The sequence below is a fragment of the Bactrocera dorsalis genome, chromosome 2, assembly GCF_023373825.1.
Source record: "Bactrocera dorsalis isolate Fly_Bdor chromosome 2, ASM2337382v1, whole genome shotgun sequence".
Lineage (NCBI taxonomy): Eukaryota > Metazoa > Arthropoda > Insecta > Diptera > Tephritidae > Bactrocera > Bactrocera dorsalis.
In genome coordinates this window covers 78,102,081-78,123,322 of record NC_064304.1, presented here as the reverse complement: position 1 = coordinate 78,123,322, position 21,242 = coordinate 78,102,081, and the positions used below count along the sequence as shown (strand labels likewise).

Here is a 21,242-nt window from a genome sequence, read left to right as displayed (position 1 = left end):
TACTTATAAATCCTGCAAATTTGTTTAAATGTTTACAGTTTACTTTAATTAATTTGAAGTGAAAAATGTGCGTAAAGTGTGTTAATTGTGCTGAAAAAGCTTCTTGAAATGTTCGAATTTTGATAATTTTTGAACTTTAAGGTCAGTAAGCTAAGCGTTTGTGTTATCATAACACCATGTATTTTTTAATCAGGAGGACTTCCTCTTTTCAATGGTACCTTCAAATCGCGGCGCCAAAGAAATCGGAATTGTGCCGTCCTTATGTCCTTTGAGACCAAATGTATACAGTTTATCTACAAATTATTCAATATTTGCCACAAAAAGTGTATCGCAAAGTTTTTTTTTTGAATTTGGATTGCTCTTAATTAATTGATTTTAAATTCACTAATGTAATCTCTCAAAATGTTGCCACAAAGTACAATACATAATTTTGTTCACTCAACGGTTTTTTAACCTAAAATCAATGTTGATGGAAATAGAGTTACTTACGTGACGAGTCGAGTTGAAATCGGGGCGGAAATATTTACAGGTACATATCGTCACCTGAAATGCAAAATAACGTATCTTCAAAAAATTCGAAATTGAGTGTCTTATTGATTACGCTTCACTACTTCAAATTACATACATAATATTACATATGTTCAACATTTTCGGGATCTGGACTCAGATATAAACCAGTTTTAACCAATATTAAATTTCTTTTTCACTCATGTTCCATTTTATTTCGTGTTTCATTCATGCCACTGTAAATTTCCGAAAATGTTATTACGTTATTTTGCATTTCAGGTGACGATATATTCTTTTAGTATTGCTGGCAAAGTAAAAAGAAATAGAGATACGATGCCTGCGTAGTATTTGTCGTGCACTTAAGGGATCATCTCAGTGTGACCCTCCGAATAATTTTTTCCACGATTTTTTTTAAATGTTGGAATTAACTATCTTACATATTAATAATCTTTTTGAAAATTTCGTATTAGACCAAAATTTCGGCCGCAATCGTGGATATCGTCCAGTACCTTTTTACGTGTCATTTCAACAACTTATTCAACTATTATACACCCAATAAATAAACATAAAAAAAATCATTTTGTATTCGTCATGATGTATTTATTTATAAAAACAAATCGGACTGATTAGTTGATTCCAACATTAAAACAAAAAATCGCGAAATTCAGGGATTTTTCGGAGGGTCCCACAGAGACGATCCCTTAATGCACTAGTAGGATAGAATATTAAAAAATAAATTACTTCAAAAGAAAAGTTAGCCTTAGTATTTGCAACATCACTGCCAAATTTTTACACATTTATTTAATTGTTTTTTACAATTGTTCAACAATCTACAATATCTTATGGACGTAATAACTTCACATGTTCATTACATGGTAACATTGGATTTCTGGAAGAAAACAAATTTACAAGGTAGTTATTAAAATATTAAAAGTTATTAAGACTAAAGAGAATTTATGTTATAAATAAAGCTATCAAAACAGTGTATATTTTTTAAAAGTTGTAGATCTTGAGATACCAATGGTATTAAAAGTGTTTGCTATTTACAAACCCGAATGAGCTTAAAATTTTTTAATATGGTTTTTTCACAGATATTGCATGTTCAGTGGCGTAGCAAGGGTGGGGCGGGGGTCGAAGGGGACCGTCGCCCCGGCCGCAACATCTTGGGGGCGGCAAAGCGATCTTTTTTTTTTAATATTCAGAAGAATACTTCAACAATTTTTTTTACAAAATTTATTATAAAAGATAAAAAATTGTAAACTCACAATTTAATAATCTGAATAACAATGAAAAATATTAATTTTTACTCGAATACTCTTCAGTCTTTGAATTTGTCTTATATGTTTTGGCTTATTTGGGCAAACTCTGAGAGCGACACATTGCGATGTAGGAGTGACAAAAAACCAGTATCTTTATTTTTACTCTGTCGTCGCAACATGTCACTCTCAGAGTTACCCTATGCTTTGAATGTAACAAATACTTTTATTTCTCCAAATTTTCAAAAATGGTATTTAAAAACTCCAATTCGGGCAAAAATTCCTGCAAATTGTGTCAAAAGTGTACAATATATAGGGCGAAAATGTTTTTTTTTCTATGCCTTTAAATAAGATGTCTTGTAAATTTACTATCAATTTCCTCAAAAACCGTATTGTGAGAATTTTGCAACTTCAAAATTTCCGTGGCTTCTAGTCTCTAAATTTTATATACTTAATATCGAAGATATTTTGTAAAAATTCAGTTTTGTTCGAACCACCTCATGAAACTTGAAGGTAGGTAGATAAAGGGGGTTGGCACCGGGCGCCCGAAGTTGTAGCTACGCCACTGTGCGTATTGTAAAAGAATATGATAATGAACGCAAAACAACTTTTGAATTATTTTTTATAAATTCAATGAGATTTTTGAGATAATTAGAAAATGCACAATGTTATATAAAATTAATGAGCTATATGTAAAACGACATATTTAATTTGTTGTATTATAAAGGCGATACCAAGTTAGAAACATTGGGCTTCGTTAAGGCCAGCTACATTGTTGTAAAAAATTAATTTAAAATATTAAGTAAATTATGTGAAAATACCACAACACCAAAATTGTAAATGATAGAATCACCAGTGTCTGTATGTATCCTACAAAAGATACACATTTTAATAAACTTACTTGTCGGAAGGTAAACGAAATATATTTCTCGGCACATTATTCAATTTAGAATTTGCGCAAAGCAATTCAACCGCATTTGCTTTTTTAAATTGTACCGAATCCGTTAATATTGGGTCTAAAGCATGATTCTGCCTCTGATATATCTTCGAGAACTGTTCGGCTGAAATATTGAAAGTTTGATAGTTGGTTAAATAAAGTGGAAAATTTGTAAATAATTATAATTAAATTATAAGTATCTTTTAATAATAATGCGGAAACAAAAAAATTAGATGTATTTTGTAAACCCATTCGCTTACTTTCTTACACCACCCATCCGGTACAGCAAAATATATGGATTAGTAATACTATGAGCAAAAAATAGTAAGACTTTGTTCATAATATTAAAATTCTTAAATTATTTTATTATTATTTAAATTATTCTTTAAAATCTATGCCGTTCCTCTCAAAGTAATTTCCCTTGGCCCTAATAATACACTTGCTCCAAAGTTCTTTCTATCCTCGTAACAGTTGTTAAAGTCAATTTGCGGAATAGCCTTCAATGCCCCTAGCGATTCAAGTTTAGGGTTTTCAATTGCCCCTTTTTACGTACAACACTCAAATAGTATTCCTTGTTGACAGTTTGGTAGGTAGAGAGGAATTTGGAGTGCACCACATCTCGATAATCGAAGAAAATTGTCAACATAACGGTGACTTATTTTGATTTGGTTTTTCCGATTTGGCTTACCTTTGCCGATCCGGGGCGTAAGCATAGATCCAAGACTCATTGCCAGTAATAATACGTTTCATGGCATCTTGGTAGTGTCGGAAAGCATTGTTTCGTAGACGTTAACGCAATGGGTGTTTTCAGAAAAACTTGACTGATTTTGGAACCAGCCATGTCTTAAGACCTAATTATATTTCAAAGTGATTTTCACTGATCCATTCGATATTCCAAACATGCCAGTAAAATCTCTGACTGTTAATCGTCGATTCTCAAGCACCAATTCTCACTATTATTTATTATTTTATTGACGTGTTGAACATCAGCTAATGTTGGTGGTCATACTGAACGTGGTTCGTCGTCAACACGTTCTTGACCCTCTTTAAATAATTTGTTCCAATCAAAAACACTTATTCGCGACAAGAAATTATCACTGAAGGCCATACTGAACCAGATATTGATTCCGCATTCATTCATCATTTATCATTCAATAATTGCCCAAAGAAATAGGCATAGTAAGGACATTAATATCAATTAATATTCAATCATTATAACATTATTAAATATAAATATTACTTTTGGGAAGGTAATTTTTAATTAATTTAATTGTTGTCGCATGCGAACATAGAATAGATTATTGCCAACCTCTACTCTGCTAACGAATTTTTCATGCTTGGTTGAATTGCCTACAACAAAGAATTACATAAGGAAAAATACCATACATATTGTCATCGAAAACATTACACATTAAATGTTAAACCACTTTTGGATGCGTGTGGTAATTCACCTGCAAATTATGTTAGTACGGATATTTTGTACTTTCAAATTCTTATGGTTATGTACCAGTTCACAAGAGTTTTCGTAATTCCATTCTTTTACTTAACGCTATTCTTGTTAAAATGTACATCGTGATAGATTAACTTTCTAGTTTAATCTGAAAGCTAACTGTTACTTTGATTAATTTTTTATATTTATATTTCTCCTGAGACTTAATAATGTTATTGTTTATTTCTAAGAGAACATACATATGTCCATACATATATTTAGCCAGTTAGAAACATTCAACCTATTTATCAATCTACATATTGATTTTTTTTTTTAATTTGTCCAGATCATAATTAAGTATCCGCGTTAGCTTTGCTTTATTCATTTTATGGATTCCAAATTTCTTTGGAATTAATTTTTTGTAATTTATAAATGGCACAATTCCGATTTCTTCGATGCCGCGATCTGAAGATACCGTTGGAAAGAGGAAGTCCTCCTGATTAAAAAATATTGTGTTATAGATACCAAAAACGCTTAGTTTACGACATATTCGCCCTTAAAGTTCAAAAATTATCAAAATTCGAACATTTCAAGAAGCACAATTAACACACTTTACGCACATTTTTCACTTCAAATTAATTAAAGTAAACTGTAAACATTTAAACAAATTCACAATTTATACTTTTTGCAGGTTTTATAAGTAAGAAATTTATATTTTAAAAACTACCTTTTACACTCATAGTGAGCATCATTTATGTGCTAACAATTATGAGGAAATGGAGCCTGCCATATGATAATAAGCAAATATGAGCAATTCGCCGAAATTTTTCTTTTTGCTATAATTCCTTTCTCTTTATTTAGCAATCTTAGTTTTAATAAAAGCAAGCGTCTATAAATAATATTTCAAATTAGAATGAGTATAAACAATCTTTCCATGCATATTGATATTTTCTTATAAGCAACTAAGTAATATTAAATAATAATATTACGTAATAAAAACTTAGATTTTTAAAGGAGTACTACGCAAAAGTACTTCAGTCACCCCGATATGATAGAAATTTTATAATATCATATGTATAAGGAAAAAGTGTTCACAATTCAATTATATTTTGAAAAATGTTGGAAAGTATTTTTCATTATAGTTAAAATAGAAAAAAAGAATCACGCGAAAATTCAAATAAAGAAAAATTGTTGAAAATCCTATATATTTGGTCCTTAAGATGTGGCAACGCTTGTTTTTCCCGTAATTGTAAACAATCTAATCTTTTCAACGATGAGTGAGCTATTTAGATTAATGAATATAGCTATATAGCAATATAACAAAATAAAAGTGAAATATGAAGTTATTTCAATGTTTAGAATGTATATCTAAATATACAATGTGAAAAATGTGACAAAATTTAGTGAAACATTGTGAAATACTAAGTGTTATTAGTACACATTTTTGAATTTTTAATCGAGGATATTTTAAAAAATATAAGTGTTAGCAACATTATTTTTGTATATTCGTCCTCTGAAAGCTCCCCTATCCATACATATTCCAATTATACCGAAATTCGTGTTTTTTACCCGACCGCCAAAGTAATAGAGATGAGCGATATTGTGATTTTTCGATATCTGTGATTTCAGTGATTGCTATTTTTAAATCACTGTGATTTTATATTGCTATTGCGATCGCAACTAAGTCGTCGTTGTTGTTGTTGTAACGGCAGATTCTGCCAATTTGACACTGTTTGGCCGAATAAAAGCCCGGGTCTGTTCCACTTACGTAGACCCGACTGTCGTGGGAACGACGGAAACATTTTATCGTTATTGACGGCAAATTCACTTTTGGCTCTTGTAACTCGAGTCAAGTTTTTTCGCCTTTCTTTTCACTACATTTTCGCAAATGTTGGAGCGGTTCGGCTACCTGACACTTAGAGCGTATTGCATAGTTCATTTGTATGTTGGTATGATGGTTTCACACATTTCTTAGAAGGAATTACCATTAGTGTGGTTGATAATATGTTTGTTTAGAATACCCACTTTTAATATTTTCTAGACCAAATAATTAACGCGAGTTTCCTAATCTTTGGGAAAATATTAAAAACCTGTAATTTTTTTATTCCATTATTTTGTCTGAAATCAATTAGTTACAATTCTTGTTTTCATCACAAAAAGCTTTCAAATTTGGTTTTAACAATAAGTAAAATTAAAAATTTTATTGAAACAAATCAAAATATTCCATTTTGATTATATTTCATCTCATACTTCAAACATCACACTTCACTTCTTTTCCTTGATACATTTCCTGCCATCATTATTAAAAATTATAAGAACGTTACACTCAAAACTTCAAACCGCTATGACGAAAAATAGCATATACGATATATACAATACCCTGAAGAAAGTTGTTACTTTTCTGCTATTTGCTATTGTGATCGTAATTCACAGGACCGAACTGCTATCGTAAATCACAGGTTCGAACTGCGATCACAGTTTCGAACTGCGATCGCAATCGCAGTTCATAGAAGCGAACTGCTATTTTTAAAAAGTGATCGCAGTTGCGATTTTTCAATCACAGTAAAAAAATCACCGGTAGTGAAATATCGCTCATCACATTGAAATCACAAAGTAATCGGAATCGTGCTGGATCACGTAAGTATACAAAGGTTGTTCAGCTAGTAAGTAGTAATGGTATCTCAGTATTGGGTGATAACTTTGTATAATCTGATACTAATTATATATTCTAATTTTTTGAACAAAATGTGTAATTTTATTTTTTATGAAATACTTATAAGTAGCCGTGTTACTTTTAAAACTGTGATTTATATATATAATGATTTAATATCGTATAAGTACATATGTATGTACGTGTCTTTAGTTTTATAGACAATTATTAAGGCTATTGCTTATATTTTTCCGAGAGTTATGTTTGAAGGATATCCTCATGGCTGAGTCCTAATATGTTTAAATGGATAAAATTCTGAAAGACGTACTACTGTGATCAAATTGAAAGGTGAATTTTTAATTTATACTTTGCGTGTTTTTCGAATCGGTAATTTTTTTTTTTGTAAGTTGGTAATACTGTTAGTGACATCTATGCTAACTTTCACGTCAAAATATTCATTAGTATTTGAGATATGCGTCGTTATTAGAGAACCGTTGGATGCTTACCCAAAATATATTTAAAGGTTGGTCCAACTGCAGCTCCGAGTGATTTTTTTTCTGCCATACCACCAACTAGAAGGTCAATGTTTTCAACATTACTATAAGTAGCTTTTAAAACATTTACGTCCTAAAAACAAATATGAATTAATGAGTATATGATCATTACGGCAACACTCAACAAAGACAATTATATGTATTTCAGTTTCAATTTAGGGTATTGAACAAAGCAAATGCAATAATCTGAACAATCACATAAATGTTTTTGTTTTCTCAGTGACCATATACGAGGTGTGTTCAAAAAGTATCACGAATTTTGTGTTTTTTCAAAAATTATTTATTTATTCATGAATATCTATTTTGTCCCCTTCAAAGTAATCCCCATGAGATATTATACACTTGTGCCAACGGTTTTTCCAATCTTCGAAGCACTTCAAAAAATCATTTTTTTTTATCTTCTTCAGCTCCTCTTTCGATGCCGTCTTCATCTCGTCAAGAGAAGCGTAACGTCATCCTTTCATGGGCCTCTTCAGTTTAGGGAACAAGAAAAAGTCACAGGGGGCCAGATCTGGGGAATACGGTGGCTGCGGCATCATTAGTGTGTTGTTTTTGGCCAAAAAGTCGCGCACAAGCAACGATGTGTGTGAGCAGGGGCGTTATCGTGGTGCAAAAGCCAATTTTTGTTCTTCCACAAATCCGGGCGTTTCTAGCGGATTGCCTCTCGCAAATTGCGCATAACTTGCAGGTAATATTCCTTATTGACCGTTCTTCCCCGTGGCAAGAACTCATGATGCACCACGCCCCTGCAATCGAAGAAAACTGTCAGTTACGATTCGCGATACTTTTTGAACACACCTCGTATGATTTCCATTATTTTTATTACGCACGTCAATTTCTATAAAACTTTCGAGATCTTTCCAGCTACCGATGTTTTGTCCAACTGAAAGCTTCAAATAGTCAATATAGCCTCTTAAACCATGATCTCGCCCTCGTTGAATATCGTAAGCCAGCAGATCACCATGTGTGGGTCTATTCACGCCAAAGTTATTCCAAATTAGCTGAATATATTAAAAAAAGTAATTAACTGCGACGTTCTTGCATTACAAGACGTTTCGCGCTTACACTGTCCTCATATATTGTATCTAATTTCATGGCATGTTGGTTTAAAATCGATTCCAGTATGGTATCAATTTGTTCAGGAGTATATTCCAAATCAGGCTTATATGTTTGATTAAGAAATGAAACTAAATTTTCGTTGCGGATAACTCTGCAGTGTACAATATTATCTAAATGATGAAGGGCATAAATTAAAAAAAAAAAACATAATACATACCCATTTTCTTGCGGAAGCGAACCCGATGTAGTGTATTCCACACGCTTTACTTCAGTAAAATTCTGCAGAAAATTGGGCATCATGGACATGTAAAACCGCATGGCTGCGATCCCAAATTCATTTGAAATTCTATCAAGGTCCACAGATTCCTTGCTGAACGAAAATTCTTTCATTTTAACAGCAACATCCTCGCCCAACACAGTGGGCAGCCACTCGTCAAAAACAATATTCCTATAGATTTGAATGTTAATTGCTTTTGCCGTTTTGAAAATATCTTCATCCTGCCATAATGGATATTTATTAGTTAGTTTTTGGGCAATCTGGTTATGATTTCTCATAAATAGTGTATAAATAGATATCGTGAGTGGGCTATTGTTTACTCGAGAATCGCCAGCCATGAAACATTGACTAGTTTGCATGGACGGATTTTTGAACGCACAATAATTACTCCAGTCGCCAGGAACCACAGCTAGTTCATCATTATAGATATTTGAAATCTTGGCGGCGAATTTAATTTGACCATTTGTCCATGTGCGCATGCGTTTTTGCGCCTCATCTGTGAAACCGTATAGTTGAGATAAATCCAAAAGGGATGTTGCTTGATTTAACTGAGAAAATTAATTAATTTCTTTACTTTGTACATATGTAAAAACAATTACTTGTTCCACAGCTCCGAATGTGCATTTTGTGCTGACAGCAACAGCACTACGTACATAATTGAAACAGTTAACTTTTGCGTACTGCGATTCATCGTTTCTTATTATCAAAGGAGCACAAAATGGATGCCGATATCTGGGTACGAGCTCAAAGCTGTTATTATCGCAGCATTCAATGTGACTCCCATCTCCTTAAAAACTTAGTAGATACAGTTAAAATGACTAAAATCTATTTCAAAGTGCTTACTCATTGTTGTAACTACAGGTTTACTGAGATCATGCTCAACGAATTGAGTCCACTGTATAACAGCTAGGTTTCTTTGCTTGTCCTCGAGATTTTTTTTCATACTCAAGTTGTGCAAGGATTTACTCACCATGAGGGGTGAAACAAGAGGCAACATCTAAAAAAATTGTTATATTAATACTACTTTCACTTGCTTAGAAAACTGATTAAAAACATACCTGATAAATGCCATCCTGATAATGGCGATCCAATAATCTTCGAAATGTGTTGTGGCCATTGCGTCGTTTTTCAATGATTCTTAAACATTTTTGTAACAATTCACTTCCTTTTGGAAGTGACTTATTTGATAAAAATGTTTCGCAATCCTTGCCATTTATTCCATGGGGTAGACATTTACTATTGAAGATATAAAGACTAGCAGCCAAAAGCTTACTAGCAACGTCATTGTCCATTTTTGCTTCTTCGTTTGGCAAAGCATCCAAAAGATGAGTATGTGAGATTCCACCTTTTTCGACAATTACTCCTGACTTCACCAGAGTTCCTTCAAGCCTGTATGGAAAATTATGTAACCACCTGAGTTCAAATTTTTAAACTTTACAGAAAAGAAAATCAACAGCTAAAAACCAGTAATCGTTAATCGGTTGTGGCCTTAACCGACAGACTAAATACGTTTTTACAATGTCTGGTTAGTGCACATCTGACGGTTAAAGTCTGTTTAGGTTGGTAAAAGGATAACATACTGCCTAATATGTACAAAATTTCCCTTTAGTTTTAGTTTTTACCTTTTCTGTCTGTTTACAGATTCGATTCCAAAGTCTAAGTCACGTTTCCAATCCTCTGAGGAAATACTATTTAAGTATTGAAAGCTTCTTTCATCGATTGCGTAAGCACCTTTTATGAAACAAGAAATATGTTAATGTATGTACATACATATATCGGCTATAACAATAATACAAGTACATATATCGTTTTTTTGACAATATGTGGACTCTCATGTACCAACTTATATACTATCTCAACCTACATTTTGAATATGTTACGACGCATTGTTTATAAAAAACGGATATGAAAATCAATTTGTATACATAAGACAAAAAATTTTAATTAAATGTGAAATCATAAGAAGAAAATGCGAATTCGTTTCTAACTTTTGCTTCATAACGAAGCGACTTTCACTGATTTCTGCAATGTTGAAGGTGGCGATACATCCTTTTAAAATGGTATGTTTGTCTCTAACTGTTGTGTATAAGCTTCAATTAGGTAGTTATTAGCAAGATGTCTTCATTTAATTTAGGTATACTATTACGAAAAGTACAAGTGGAAATCAGAAAATTTCTCTTGTAACTTGCCAGGATTAAAGCCAGATGCATGAGGTTTGTATGTTAGTTAGTTAGTCTGTTAATAGAAAAAAAAACGCTCCCTCAACTTTATTAAAATAACTTATTCGCCGATATACGCGCTATAAAGTCAACCGTAAGTTTGAAAATCTTTATATTAGATAAATGGGGCTAAACAAATTGTTGATCTGATGTAAGCCAACTATCATTAGAAAAGGGTTCTATTCGAATTTCTATAATATATCTCACAGATTGACCGATATTTTCGATAAAAAGTTCGCAATTGGAGTTTTGATCCACATATTCAGTATCTGGGGATTTGGACCATTTTGGTCAAAAGGCAACTTACTTTAAACGCACTATTCGGCACAGTTTTATTCCGATACATTCATTGGTGCTTGGCTTGCATTCCAGAAAGTGAACGAATCAGATGGAATTTAAAATTGCGTTACATGGGAAGTAGGCGTTATTGTAGTCTGATTTTGTTTGTTTCTCTACTGGGACATAGGAATGCCAAGGTAACATTATATACCAAACAGGTCGTGAGACATGGATTTTCACCGAAATGTGGGCAGTGTCACGCCCATCGTCCACTTTTGACCTTAGTTCCTATAATGTTCTCTTGTATCATCCCAGGTGTAAAATTTAATGTCTCTGGAGTATTTATGTATTTGATTGATCCAGTTTTTAGCAGTTTTTAACGGAACCGTTATGTCATCCATTTTGACAGTTCCAGATCGGCTGGTTAAGTGATTTATACTGAGCAAATTTGGATATTGTTAATGGTTTAAGAGATATGTACATTAAATCTCTTAGAGGGCGGAATATCGTTGTCCAAATTACAGTTTAATATCTTAATATAACTTTATATTTTTTTCGTTTAATGACGTTTTGTGGTCGTTGTAGTGTACCGTTTGCGCTCATCTGCGAACTTGTTATCACTTTTCTACCAAGGAACCCGTGTACCAATTTTATTAAGTTATTTTAATTTTTACTCAAGTTATCGTTTGCACAGACGGATGGATAGCCACTAGGACTTCAACTCGTCCTATCATCTTGATCATTTATATATATACTAGTGGATCCGGTTATAATTACAGTTGAACTTTCCTAGCGCGAATCGCAAAAATCCATAAAAAAATTCGAGTTATGCCAGGATATTTGTATGCAATTTGACTTCTATTGCTAATTTAAGAGTTCGAGTTATGGAGAACTTCGAGTTATAGAAGTTTGAGCTACGGAAGTTCAAGTGTATTATATATATTTTTCTGGGGATTGTGTATACATGCATATGTTTAGAGATATATACAGTGAAATCTCCCATAAACAGACACCAAACCATAATATGCTAGAAAACATAAGCAAATGTAAGTATTGACTTGATTTTATAATTTTTTTGGTATAATTACAAATAAAACTATAGCCATTTCCAGAAAGGATTATCTCTGAATTTAAGTTATTAACTATATCTTATAAATTGACCGATATATACGGTAAAAAGTCAACTTTAGGTACTGGGGTTCAAATTTTCGGTACCTAGGAGCTTAAACAGTTTTGGATGAATTTTGACAATTTATTAAGATACCCGACAAATATATGCGGTACAAAGTCATCCCGAAGTTCGAAAATCTTTATATTAAGTATATGGGGGCTACTGGAGGTTTTGATCCTATTCAATCCATTTTTGACAGACAGACATACCTTTGTCTGAGAAGTGCTATCCCTCAATTTCAATTATATATCTCAGACTTTGACCGACATTTTCGATCAGAAGTCAAAATCGGTACCTAGAGTCTTGAACAGTTTTTATTTAATTTAAAAAATTTTTGCCCATAAGGCGGCACTCACCAAAGATATTATTCGTCCCATTATATTAATTGCTTCTTGATTTGTTTACCGGAAACTGAACGAATCAAGTGGAATTTAAAATTGTGTTATATGGGAAGAAGGCATGATCGATTTCGTCCATTTTTACACTGTCACATAAGAATGTAAAAAAAATGCCATGAACTAAATTTTACGAAATCGGGCCGCGAGATATGGGATTTCACCAAAAAGTGGGGGGTGCCTCACATATCGTCCAATTTTCACACCGGCTCCCATAAAACTCCTATACCAGTATGGTGGTAAAATTTAATGTCTCTGGCATAATTAGCTATTGATTTATCCTGCCTTTAGCAGCTTTTAACAGTACCGTTATATGGGGAGTGAGCGGGGTTATTCTCTGAGTTCCCTTGCTGCTGCGGTCCTCTGTAACAAATTACAGCTTACACCTTAATTTAGTGCTTAGTTATGGCACTTTATAGATATTTGTTAATGGCGATTTGTGGGCGTGGCAGTCGTTCGATTACGGACAGACAGACAGGCAGCCGGATTTCAACATATAACCCTATATCTATCTTGATTAGTTTTAGGTGATACGTACAACCGTTAGGTGAACAAAACTATAATACTCTGTAGCAACTGGATGCAAGGGTATAAAAACAGCAATTAAAATGGAAGAGATCTTTCATACATACTTATGTATACCCAAAATAAAATTATTCAAAAGTTACTGTTAACCGAAATGTTAAATTCTCAAATAACATTTTTTATTTAAATCTTACACATTAACATCACAAAACGTCTAGAATGTTTGAATTTATTATTGGTGTATGCACATTAGAGCGGGTTAATTTACAATGAGCCAAAGAAATGGAAAATTTGGTATGAGAGAAATGTTCTAGGGATCATTCTGAATAACTTTGCCTATGAGACTAAGGGTTTAAAACCGGATTCAGGCCTGTGATTTTTAAGGCGAAGTTTTTTAGAGATCATAAAACGTTGTGGTCAATTTTTGAGATATCCGAATGAAATGTAATGCATTGGTGCATTTTGATAATCTATTGATAATTTGTCGGAATCGGTCAGATTGGACAACTATAGCCCATACATATCTCCCATACAACCAATTCATCGAATTTTTTAAATTTCGCCTTAATCTTCACTGGCTCGAAAGTGGTTTCGGACCATTAGACTCTTAAGTAAAGTTGTTTAGAATGATCCATAGAACATTTCCCACATACGCGATTTTATAGAAAAGAAATGAACCCTTCGCAAATCCCATACATAAGAAGCGTCATGCAAACAAGATTATTTGTATTGTCATCGATATTCATAAACTATAGCAACGCGCTGTCATTTCTATTTTTATGTTAACGTCTATGTTTGATGTCATTCTTACAAATTTTTATTTATATTTAAGTCATGAAAAATATCAGAACTGCCGTACTCGCTTTGCATATGAAAAAAGCAGGTTTGCAAAATATACTAATAAGAGTAAGAGATCGCCAACTTACCTATATTTGGAATTAACGTCCAGCAACATATAATCAGAATCGACATATCCAATTTCACGTAGTAGCTACAACTATTTCTTACACGAAACATATTATTCACAATAGATTGTTATTATATACAAAAGTACAAATCTAAAATTTTCTGTTACAGTGCCACTTTAGAACTACCTACGTTCTTTTATAAACACAAATTGTAACTGCGTCAACGAAATATTTCATTTTCACATTCGAATGAAAACTGAATTGTTATACTACGTATGTAGATATGTATGTATAATATGTAGATCATTGATGATAAGGGTTCGTTTCTGCTAGGGCATTAATACAACATGCATATAGAAACATAACCTTGTACAAGTATATCACTTGTATGAACATCATTGACCCACAATCCGATTAATCCATTTACATATTTGCATCCCTACATCTTATACATATGTACATATGTATATGGTACATACATATATGTACATAAGTATATACACATATATTACTCGTATTATGTTATATTTTACAAATGTATTTTTTTTATTTTAATAAGAGAGCATATTTATACATAAATGCACTTCTCATCCAACAATTTTATTACATAAAGTAGAAAATGTTAACATTCTCTGATAAAAGCGTTATTAACCACAAAACATACGAAAGAAGAGTTCGACTGATTAATCGTCAATGGCATCAGTTAGAGTTAGGATCAGAAAAGTTAATGATAGCAGATAAGATTAGGCACCCATCTAGTATGATTGTCTATAACATTATGATTTTTGCAATTTTTTTTAAGAAACTACTGTATGACAATTCCCATTTATTAGCAAATTGGATCGATAATGTTATATATACATACATATGTATGTAACTAGCTAGCAGAAACCACTACTATGAGCACAGCTATATATATATTGCATAAAGTACCATGGAAGAAAGTAGTCTTTAATAAACATTTGCTATATGTACATACATACCTATTTTTAGTTATTAAAAAGTGAATATTATCTGCAATGCTTATTTATTTTGTGATGTTATTTGTCAATATTTTTCGCTTGTCATTATTCAAATTAATTAAATATATTAATGCATGAGTTAATGAAATTCAGGTATCAGCAGCGTCCAAAAATTGAGAATCGATGGGAGTTAAATTTTATTGTTCTTCTAATATTTATACATATGTATACTATTCAGAAAATGTCCTTAATTTCACTCCGGCGTGTTATAATGATGATGCAAAACAAGGAGTTTTCCAAAGTAAACAGGGCTTTTAGAATCCAGGGCCACCAGGGCCACCAGCCCCCCCGCCCCAGTTATTGCGTTTTAAGTGTCAGTATATTTGTGTTATCTGTGCGAAAATTAGCTTCGATCAAAGAACCAACATTAAATTTTGTTTTAAAATTGGTTTCAACGTTTTCGAAGTGGCCATGAGGACATAAATGACGATCAACATATTGGGCAATCTAAATCCGTGATCACCGGAAATTCCATCAAAACTGAGCGTGAATTCATCAAAAATCTGCCAACATCATCATTGAAATTCAAGGAAATGGAATTTAACATCTCCAAAACATCGATTTATCGCAATTTTACTGAACATTTGTGCTTACGAAAGGTGTTGCACGATTTGTTCCACACAAATTGACTGACGGTCAAAAATTGTTCAGAATCCAACATTCGATCGACGCTTGTGACCGATTATTTGACCAAATCACATTTTAACCATTAACCACTCCTCGCATTCATCTGATATGACACCGTGCGACTTCTTCCTTTTCGGAAAAGCATTTGCCTATGAAAGGAAAGTGTTATGCAGACGTATATGCCATTTAAAAGGCTTGCACCGGCATACTGGCGCCCATACCGGCCAACGGGCTAAAACATTCGATCGACATGCTTTGGACCAATAAGTTGTATTGAATCAGATAGTCTTCTTGAATAAAATAAATTGATTTTGCCGAAAAAACCATTTGTTCTGTTTTTTTTTTAAGTTTTGTTTACTTTGGAACCCACCTTGTATTGACAAAATAACATGAGTTATTATTGGGCACATGAGAGGAAAGTTAACCGGAGGGGCTGAAATTATTAAATAGTATTAGGTCAAAGGTCTGGGCCCAATTCAATCATATTTAAAATTAAACAATATAATGGCAAAAAAACATGTACGATATATTATAATCCGAAAGTCGAAATCCATTATATTGAGTATTTTGAGACTAAAGGAAAGACTTGACTTAACATAATTAACAACTGCTGGATATTTATAATTTTTTGTTCAAGACGAGAGAAGCAGTTTTACAATAAAGAGGACACGATAGTATTGAAAGTTAATTGGTATAAATAAATCTTTTTTGACAAAACAGCTTCTCTCGAAATAAAACAATTTTCCAAGATATTTTCATAAACGAAAAATTTAAAAACTATCCAATCCACATATGTACATATTTCTAAGATTTGTAGTTTATAAGTTATAGCATTAATCAAATAAACTTTTTTCAGTATTTTTATACTCTTGCAACCAGTTACTACAGAGTATTATATGTAGTATTGTACACCTACCGGTTGTACACATCACCTAAGATATAGGGTTATATACATATATATACATAAATAATCAGGATGACGAGAAAACTTGAAATCCGGTTGACTGTCTGCCTATCCGTCCGTCCGTGCAAGCTTTAACATGAGTAAAAAATAAGATATCTCTATGAAACTTGGTATGTGGGTTCCTTTGTACAAAAAATTTCGAGTTTGTTGATGGGCGTAATCGAACCACTGCCACCCCCCAAATCGCCTTAACAGAAACCCTATAAAGTGTCATAACGAAGCACTAAATTAAGGTATAAAGCTGTAATTTGCTACAGAGGATCGCAACAGCAAGGGACACCTGTGGTCAAATTTTTTTTAAATGGACGTGGAGCGCCCTCTAAAAAGTTTGATGAGCATCTCTCTTAAACCACTTAAGCTACAACAACCAAATTTGTAAAATACAAATTTTATAAGACAGTGCGAAAATGGATGTAATCGGAGGATAACCCCGCTCACTCCCCATATAACGGTACTGTTAAAAGCTAGTAAAGGCACGATAAATCAATAACTAAATGCGCCAGAGCTCCCGAGATAGTATGACAAGCCTGTATAGGGAGCGAGCTAAAAATTGGAAGGTGGGCGTGGCACAGCCTACTCCTTGGTGAAATCTCATATCTGGGGCATCGAGGCATTCATATTCATATTCCTATATCACGTTGTAAAAATGAGCGAAATCGGACAATCACCACACCTCCCACTTGATTTTTTTTACTTTCCAGTACACAAATCAAGAAGCAATTAATATAATGGGATTCAACTTTGCACGAATAATACCTTTAGTGTATGCCACCTTATGATAAAAAATTGTTCAAATCCAACCAAAACCGTTCAAGACCCTAGGTACTGAATATGTGGACTCCGGTACCTATAGTTGACTTTTCTTCGAAAATATCAGTCAATGTATGAGATATGCAATAGAAATTCAGACGGTCAATACTTCTCTGAGCCCCCATATACTTAATTGTTCAATTCACAACCTGTCGTAAAGCATCGTAAAATCGTAAACTTATAAATAAACAAGTGTAAAAATTTATAATTTTACGATGCTTTACGACAGGTTGTGAATTGAACAAATATAAAGATTCTCGAACTTCCTGGTGACTTTATATATCGGCTAATATTTGAGTTATCTCAATGAAAATTTCAAAACGTATTTTACTCATGACAATATATCATTTAACCTAAAATGGATACAATCGGGCGAAAACTTGACCTAGGCCCCATATAAACCTTACCAGGATTTTCGAACATCCGGCTCATTTTGTATTATGACTATATATAGTATAATGATTTTGGTTTTTCTAACAATCTTATATACCGAATATATATCTGTGGACATTTGACAAAACAACCTCTTTCAAAAAAGCAAATTTTACAGGAGAGCGAAAAAACATGTTTAAACCTTTGCAGTAGAAATACCTCTTACTATTAAAGGACGAAGTCAATTTAAACTGGATGCAGATCAATAAAGGCGCGTTTCCAATCAATTGATTTAAATTAAATATTTTACTTTTCAATAATATCAAATAAATAAGACTTATTGTCAAATGCTTTTTCTTACTGAAAATCAACTTACCTCATACAAGCGGTTTTGTCAAATTTGATTTGTGCAAAAAAAAATCCTTTTTTTATCTTATCTTGACACAAGTTTATTTGCCAAATGGTAAGTTAAAAATAAGTCCAAAAGAGGTTTTTCTTCAAATGACATTTGCCGTTTATTTAAGTTTATAAATGAATTTGTCTTCAAAAAAAAAAATAATTTATTTCTTTTTAAACAAAAAATTCAAAAAATACGTGAAAAATATAATAGTTTTATAACTACATGCAAAAGTATAGAAAATAAATTTTTTTTGAAATTAATTGTTTTCTTCATCATCAAGGTCGGTCAAGGTTCACCTTCTGCTGCTAAATGTTTATAAAAGTTGTGAAAATCCGTGTTGATCAGAGGGAGCATATCCAATAAATCTTGCTTTTTATTTTTTGATATAGTCAACAGAGATGTATAGCTCGTCGTCAATTGTGAAATCCACTTTTGTGGACGCCTTGGCTTGATATTTAACTCATTAAATTCCACTTCTGGATTCAAAGACGTCTTATACTGAAAAACTCCACGCTTTTGTTTCTCACAGCGTATCCAGCGAACATATTTCCACTCAAATTTGTCACCTGAAATTGAGAAGGTTAAACAGGTATGAAGTTCTATGTTTACGAATAAAAGAGTTTGAAAAAGTTTAAGTTATAATTTAAAAATTACCTTTTGAGTTTGTCGTTCTCCAAGTGTAATTCGTCTTAAGAAGGGCACTAAAGTCAAAAAACTCTTCCTGCTTCATTTCGTGTACGTCGTATTTATTACATGTAGCTGCTATAAGGTTGGCCCAGTCATGTGGATGCTGAATGGAACCCGACATATTTTTCTTTTTTTTTCTCAATCTGCGCATGTACGGTATCACATTCAAGATGCGTGTGCCCAACAACAAGGAATTTATGGTCTATAACCGCTATACTGGGATGTTTTTCGATAACTTGTTCAAACATGGCTGAAATATAGGAGTTACGATTTTGTCCCGGACATGAGTCGCTATACATAATGACATGAGTAATGGTTTCTGGCAAGCTCATCAAACACTTTTAAACACAAGAACCAATATCATTTGCTCCACGTTTTGCAATTCATGCCATATGTAACAGTTTGCCATTTTCGTTTCCCCGCCGTGTACTGTTAAATTGAAAGTCCATAATGGACGTTTGTAGAAGAACATAGAAGCACGTAAATGTGGAATTGGCAAACATTGCTGTAAATCAAAATAAAACATTTTTATATTTCCATGATTAATGGCAAACTCGTTGTCAGTTTTTATTTTTCAGTTATATTCAAAATCTGCCGCATCGTGATGTTCTTTTTGTTGTGTTAAAAGTTGCTTCTTTTCATTTTCGTCCGACGTGTTTTCTACACGGGATTTTAGGATTTCACACGTATTACAAAGATCAACTTGAGGCTCTTTAAACTTTATATTTAACGGACGAAATATTTCCTGATATTTTGATTCTGAAACTGGTTCAGAGTGTATTTCTTTATACAATCTATATAAGAGAGCAAGGTTGAGGCCACGTTGGAAATACAGCTGACTCGTGTGACGACGACTGTAATGACTTTGGTACTTGGGTATACTGTGTATATGTTGAAGCACTTCATTATATTTTTCTGTTGATAGCTTATGATGAGGAGGGTGTTTGCCTCGTCGGTCATTTGCGACACCTCCATCAAAATTGCCTAGGATCTTTTGCCGACATACTGTTTTAATACTTTGATCCGTTTCTCCAAATATTTTTAAAAAACACTTTTTGCATACACGAGTTTTCTGTCCATTGATTTCAAAATGATAAAAGTAAACAAACTGTCGATTTCTAGGATTTGAAGCCTTTCTGAGCGTTTCAGTTTTTTTGGACTCAACGTTTATCATACGAGCAATATACTGACGCCGCTTGTTATAATCCCCTAGTTCGCTGTATGCTTTGAATATTTTTTTCTGTTGATCCATAGTTATTTTTGTGTTACATTTTGTATAGCAATCCACCAATTCTTCAGTTTTCTTTGCAGGAATTGTCTTATTCTTCCAAGTAACATATTGTTACAAAAGTAGTATTAAATTGTATTTGTATTGCTATATGCATCCCTTATTATGAACAATAGCTGTATGTATATGGAATAGCATAACGTGTGGTTGTCTTGTTGTAGACATCTGGCGCCGCGGCTGTCTGCTTGTCTACTTAAAACAATTGCTTCGTCTGGCGCCGCGGCTGTCTGCTTGTCTAAACAATAGCTGCATTTGGCTCCGTATAGCATTATGTCCTTATAATTGCCAGACGCAATATTCTAGAAGGACACGTCGGCATCAGCGAGGAGTGCGTGGCTATATAAGCCGTGGTAGCGCCAACGTAATCAACCAGTGCTAAGAGCAGTGGTCGACATTTCATAGCATAATTTTGCAAACTAACTTTACACGTACGCTTACGCTCTATCGTTCAGTCGTTGTCGAGCCATCAACGAATTAACATCACGCAAGACCATAGCGCAAAACGAAATATGCCCTGCGAGAAATATTTTATGATTCTAAATGCCTTTGATGCCATGCAATGCCTTTATGTTCCAAGTCTTTTAAAGATAATAGGGAATATATCCTCAAAAGACAATTTGTTAATTTTCATTATACTATTAATTAATAATAAAAATTGCTTAATTTTAATTCCAATTTCTCACTGGGCTACTATTTTTTCGTGCTCACCAACACAGTGACAGATCCTCTCATGCCGACCACTGGCTAAGAGTAAACTCCTATAGTGTAGACGAGTTGTAAAATAAAGAGATTTTGTTGAAGTGAATTAAATGGCTTTTTGTTTTATTTGTCAATCCAGAGATACGAACCTAGTAAAGTAAACTAGCAAGGAGCAAATTCGCAATAATTGGTGTCAGAAGTGGGATT

General features: G+C 33.1%; 2 protein-coding genes across 4 annotated transcripts in view; one reads left to right on the top strand and one right to left on the bottom strand.

The window, feature by feature from the left end:
* The window catches only part of LOC125776686 (uncharacterized), a 167,837-nt gene that overhangs the window by 50,772 nt on the left and 95,823 nt on the right, over positions 1-21,242 (top strand). The gene's annotated exons all lie outside the window — the stretch shown is intronic.
* LOC105227031 (chorion peroxidase) lies at positions 1,268-14,419 on the bottom strand. Of its 3 annotated transcripts, none has more exons than XM_049449989.1 (11): positions 14,185-14,419; positions 10,292-10,400; positions 9,728-10,058; positions 9,513-9,666; positions 9,269-9,456; positions 8,610-9,217; positions 8,399-8,543; positions 8,164-8,334; positions 7,286-7,406; positions 2,665-2,824; positions 1,268-1,396 (listed from the first exon to the last, which is right to left on the bottom strand). In XM_049449989.1, exons 1-11 carry the CDS (start codon positions 14,273-14,275, stop codon positions 1,348-1,350), a joined length of 2,127 nt encoding a protein of 708 aa, XP_049305946.1. In that variant the 5' UTR covers positions 14,276-14,419; the 3' UTR covers positions 1,268-1,347. The 3 variants fall into 3 exon arrangements, with proteins under 3 accessions (XP_049305946.1, XP_049305947.1, XP_049305948.1); XM_049449990.1 differs by having other exon boundaries at positions 9,269-9,453; positions 14,185-14,397; XM_049449991.1 differs by lacking the exons at positions 1,268-1,396; positions 2,665-2,824; positions 7,286-7,406 and adding an exon at positions 7,456-8,079 and having other exon boundaries at positions 8,132-8,334; positions 14,185-14,398.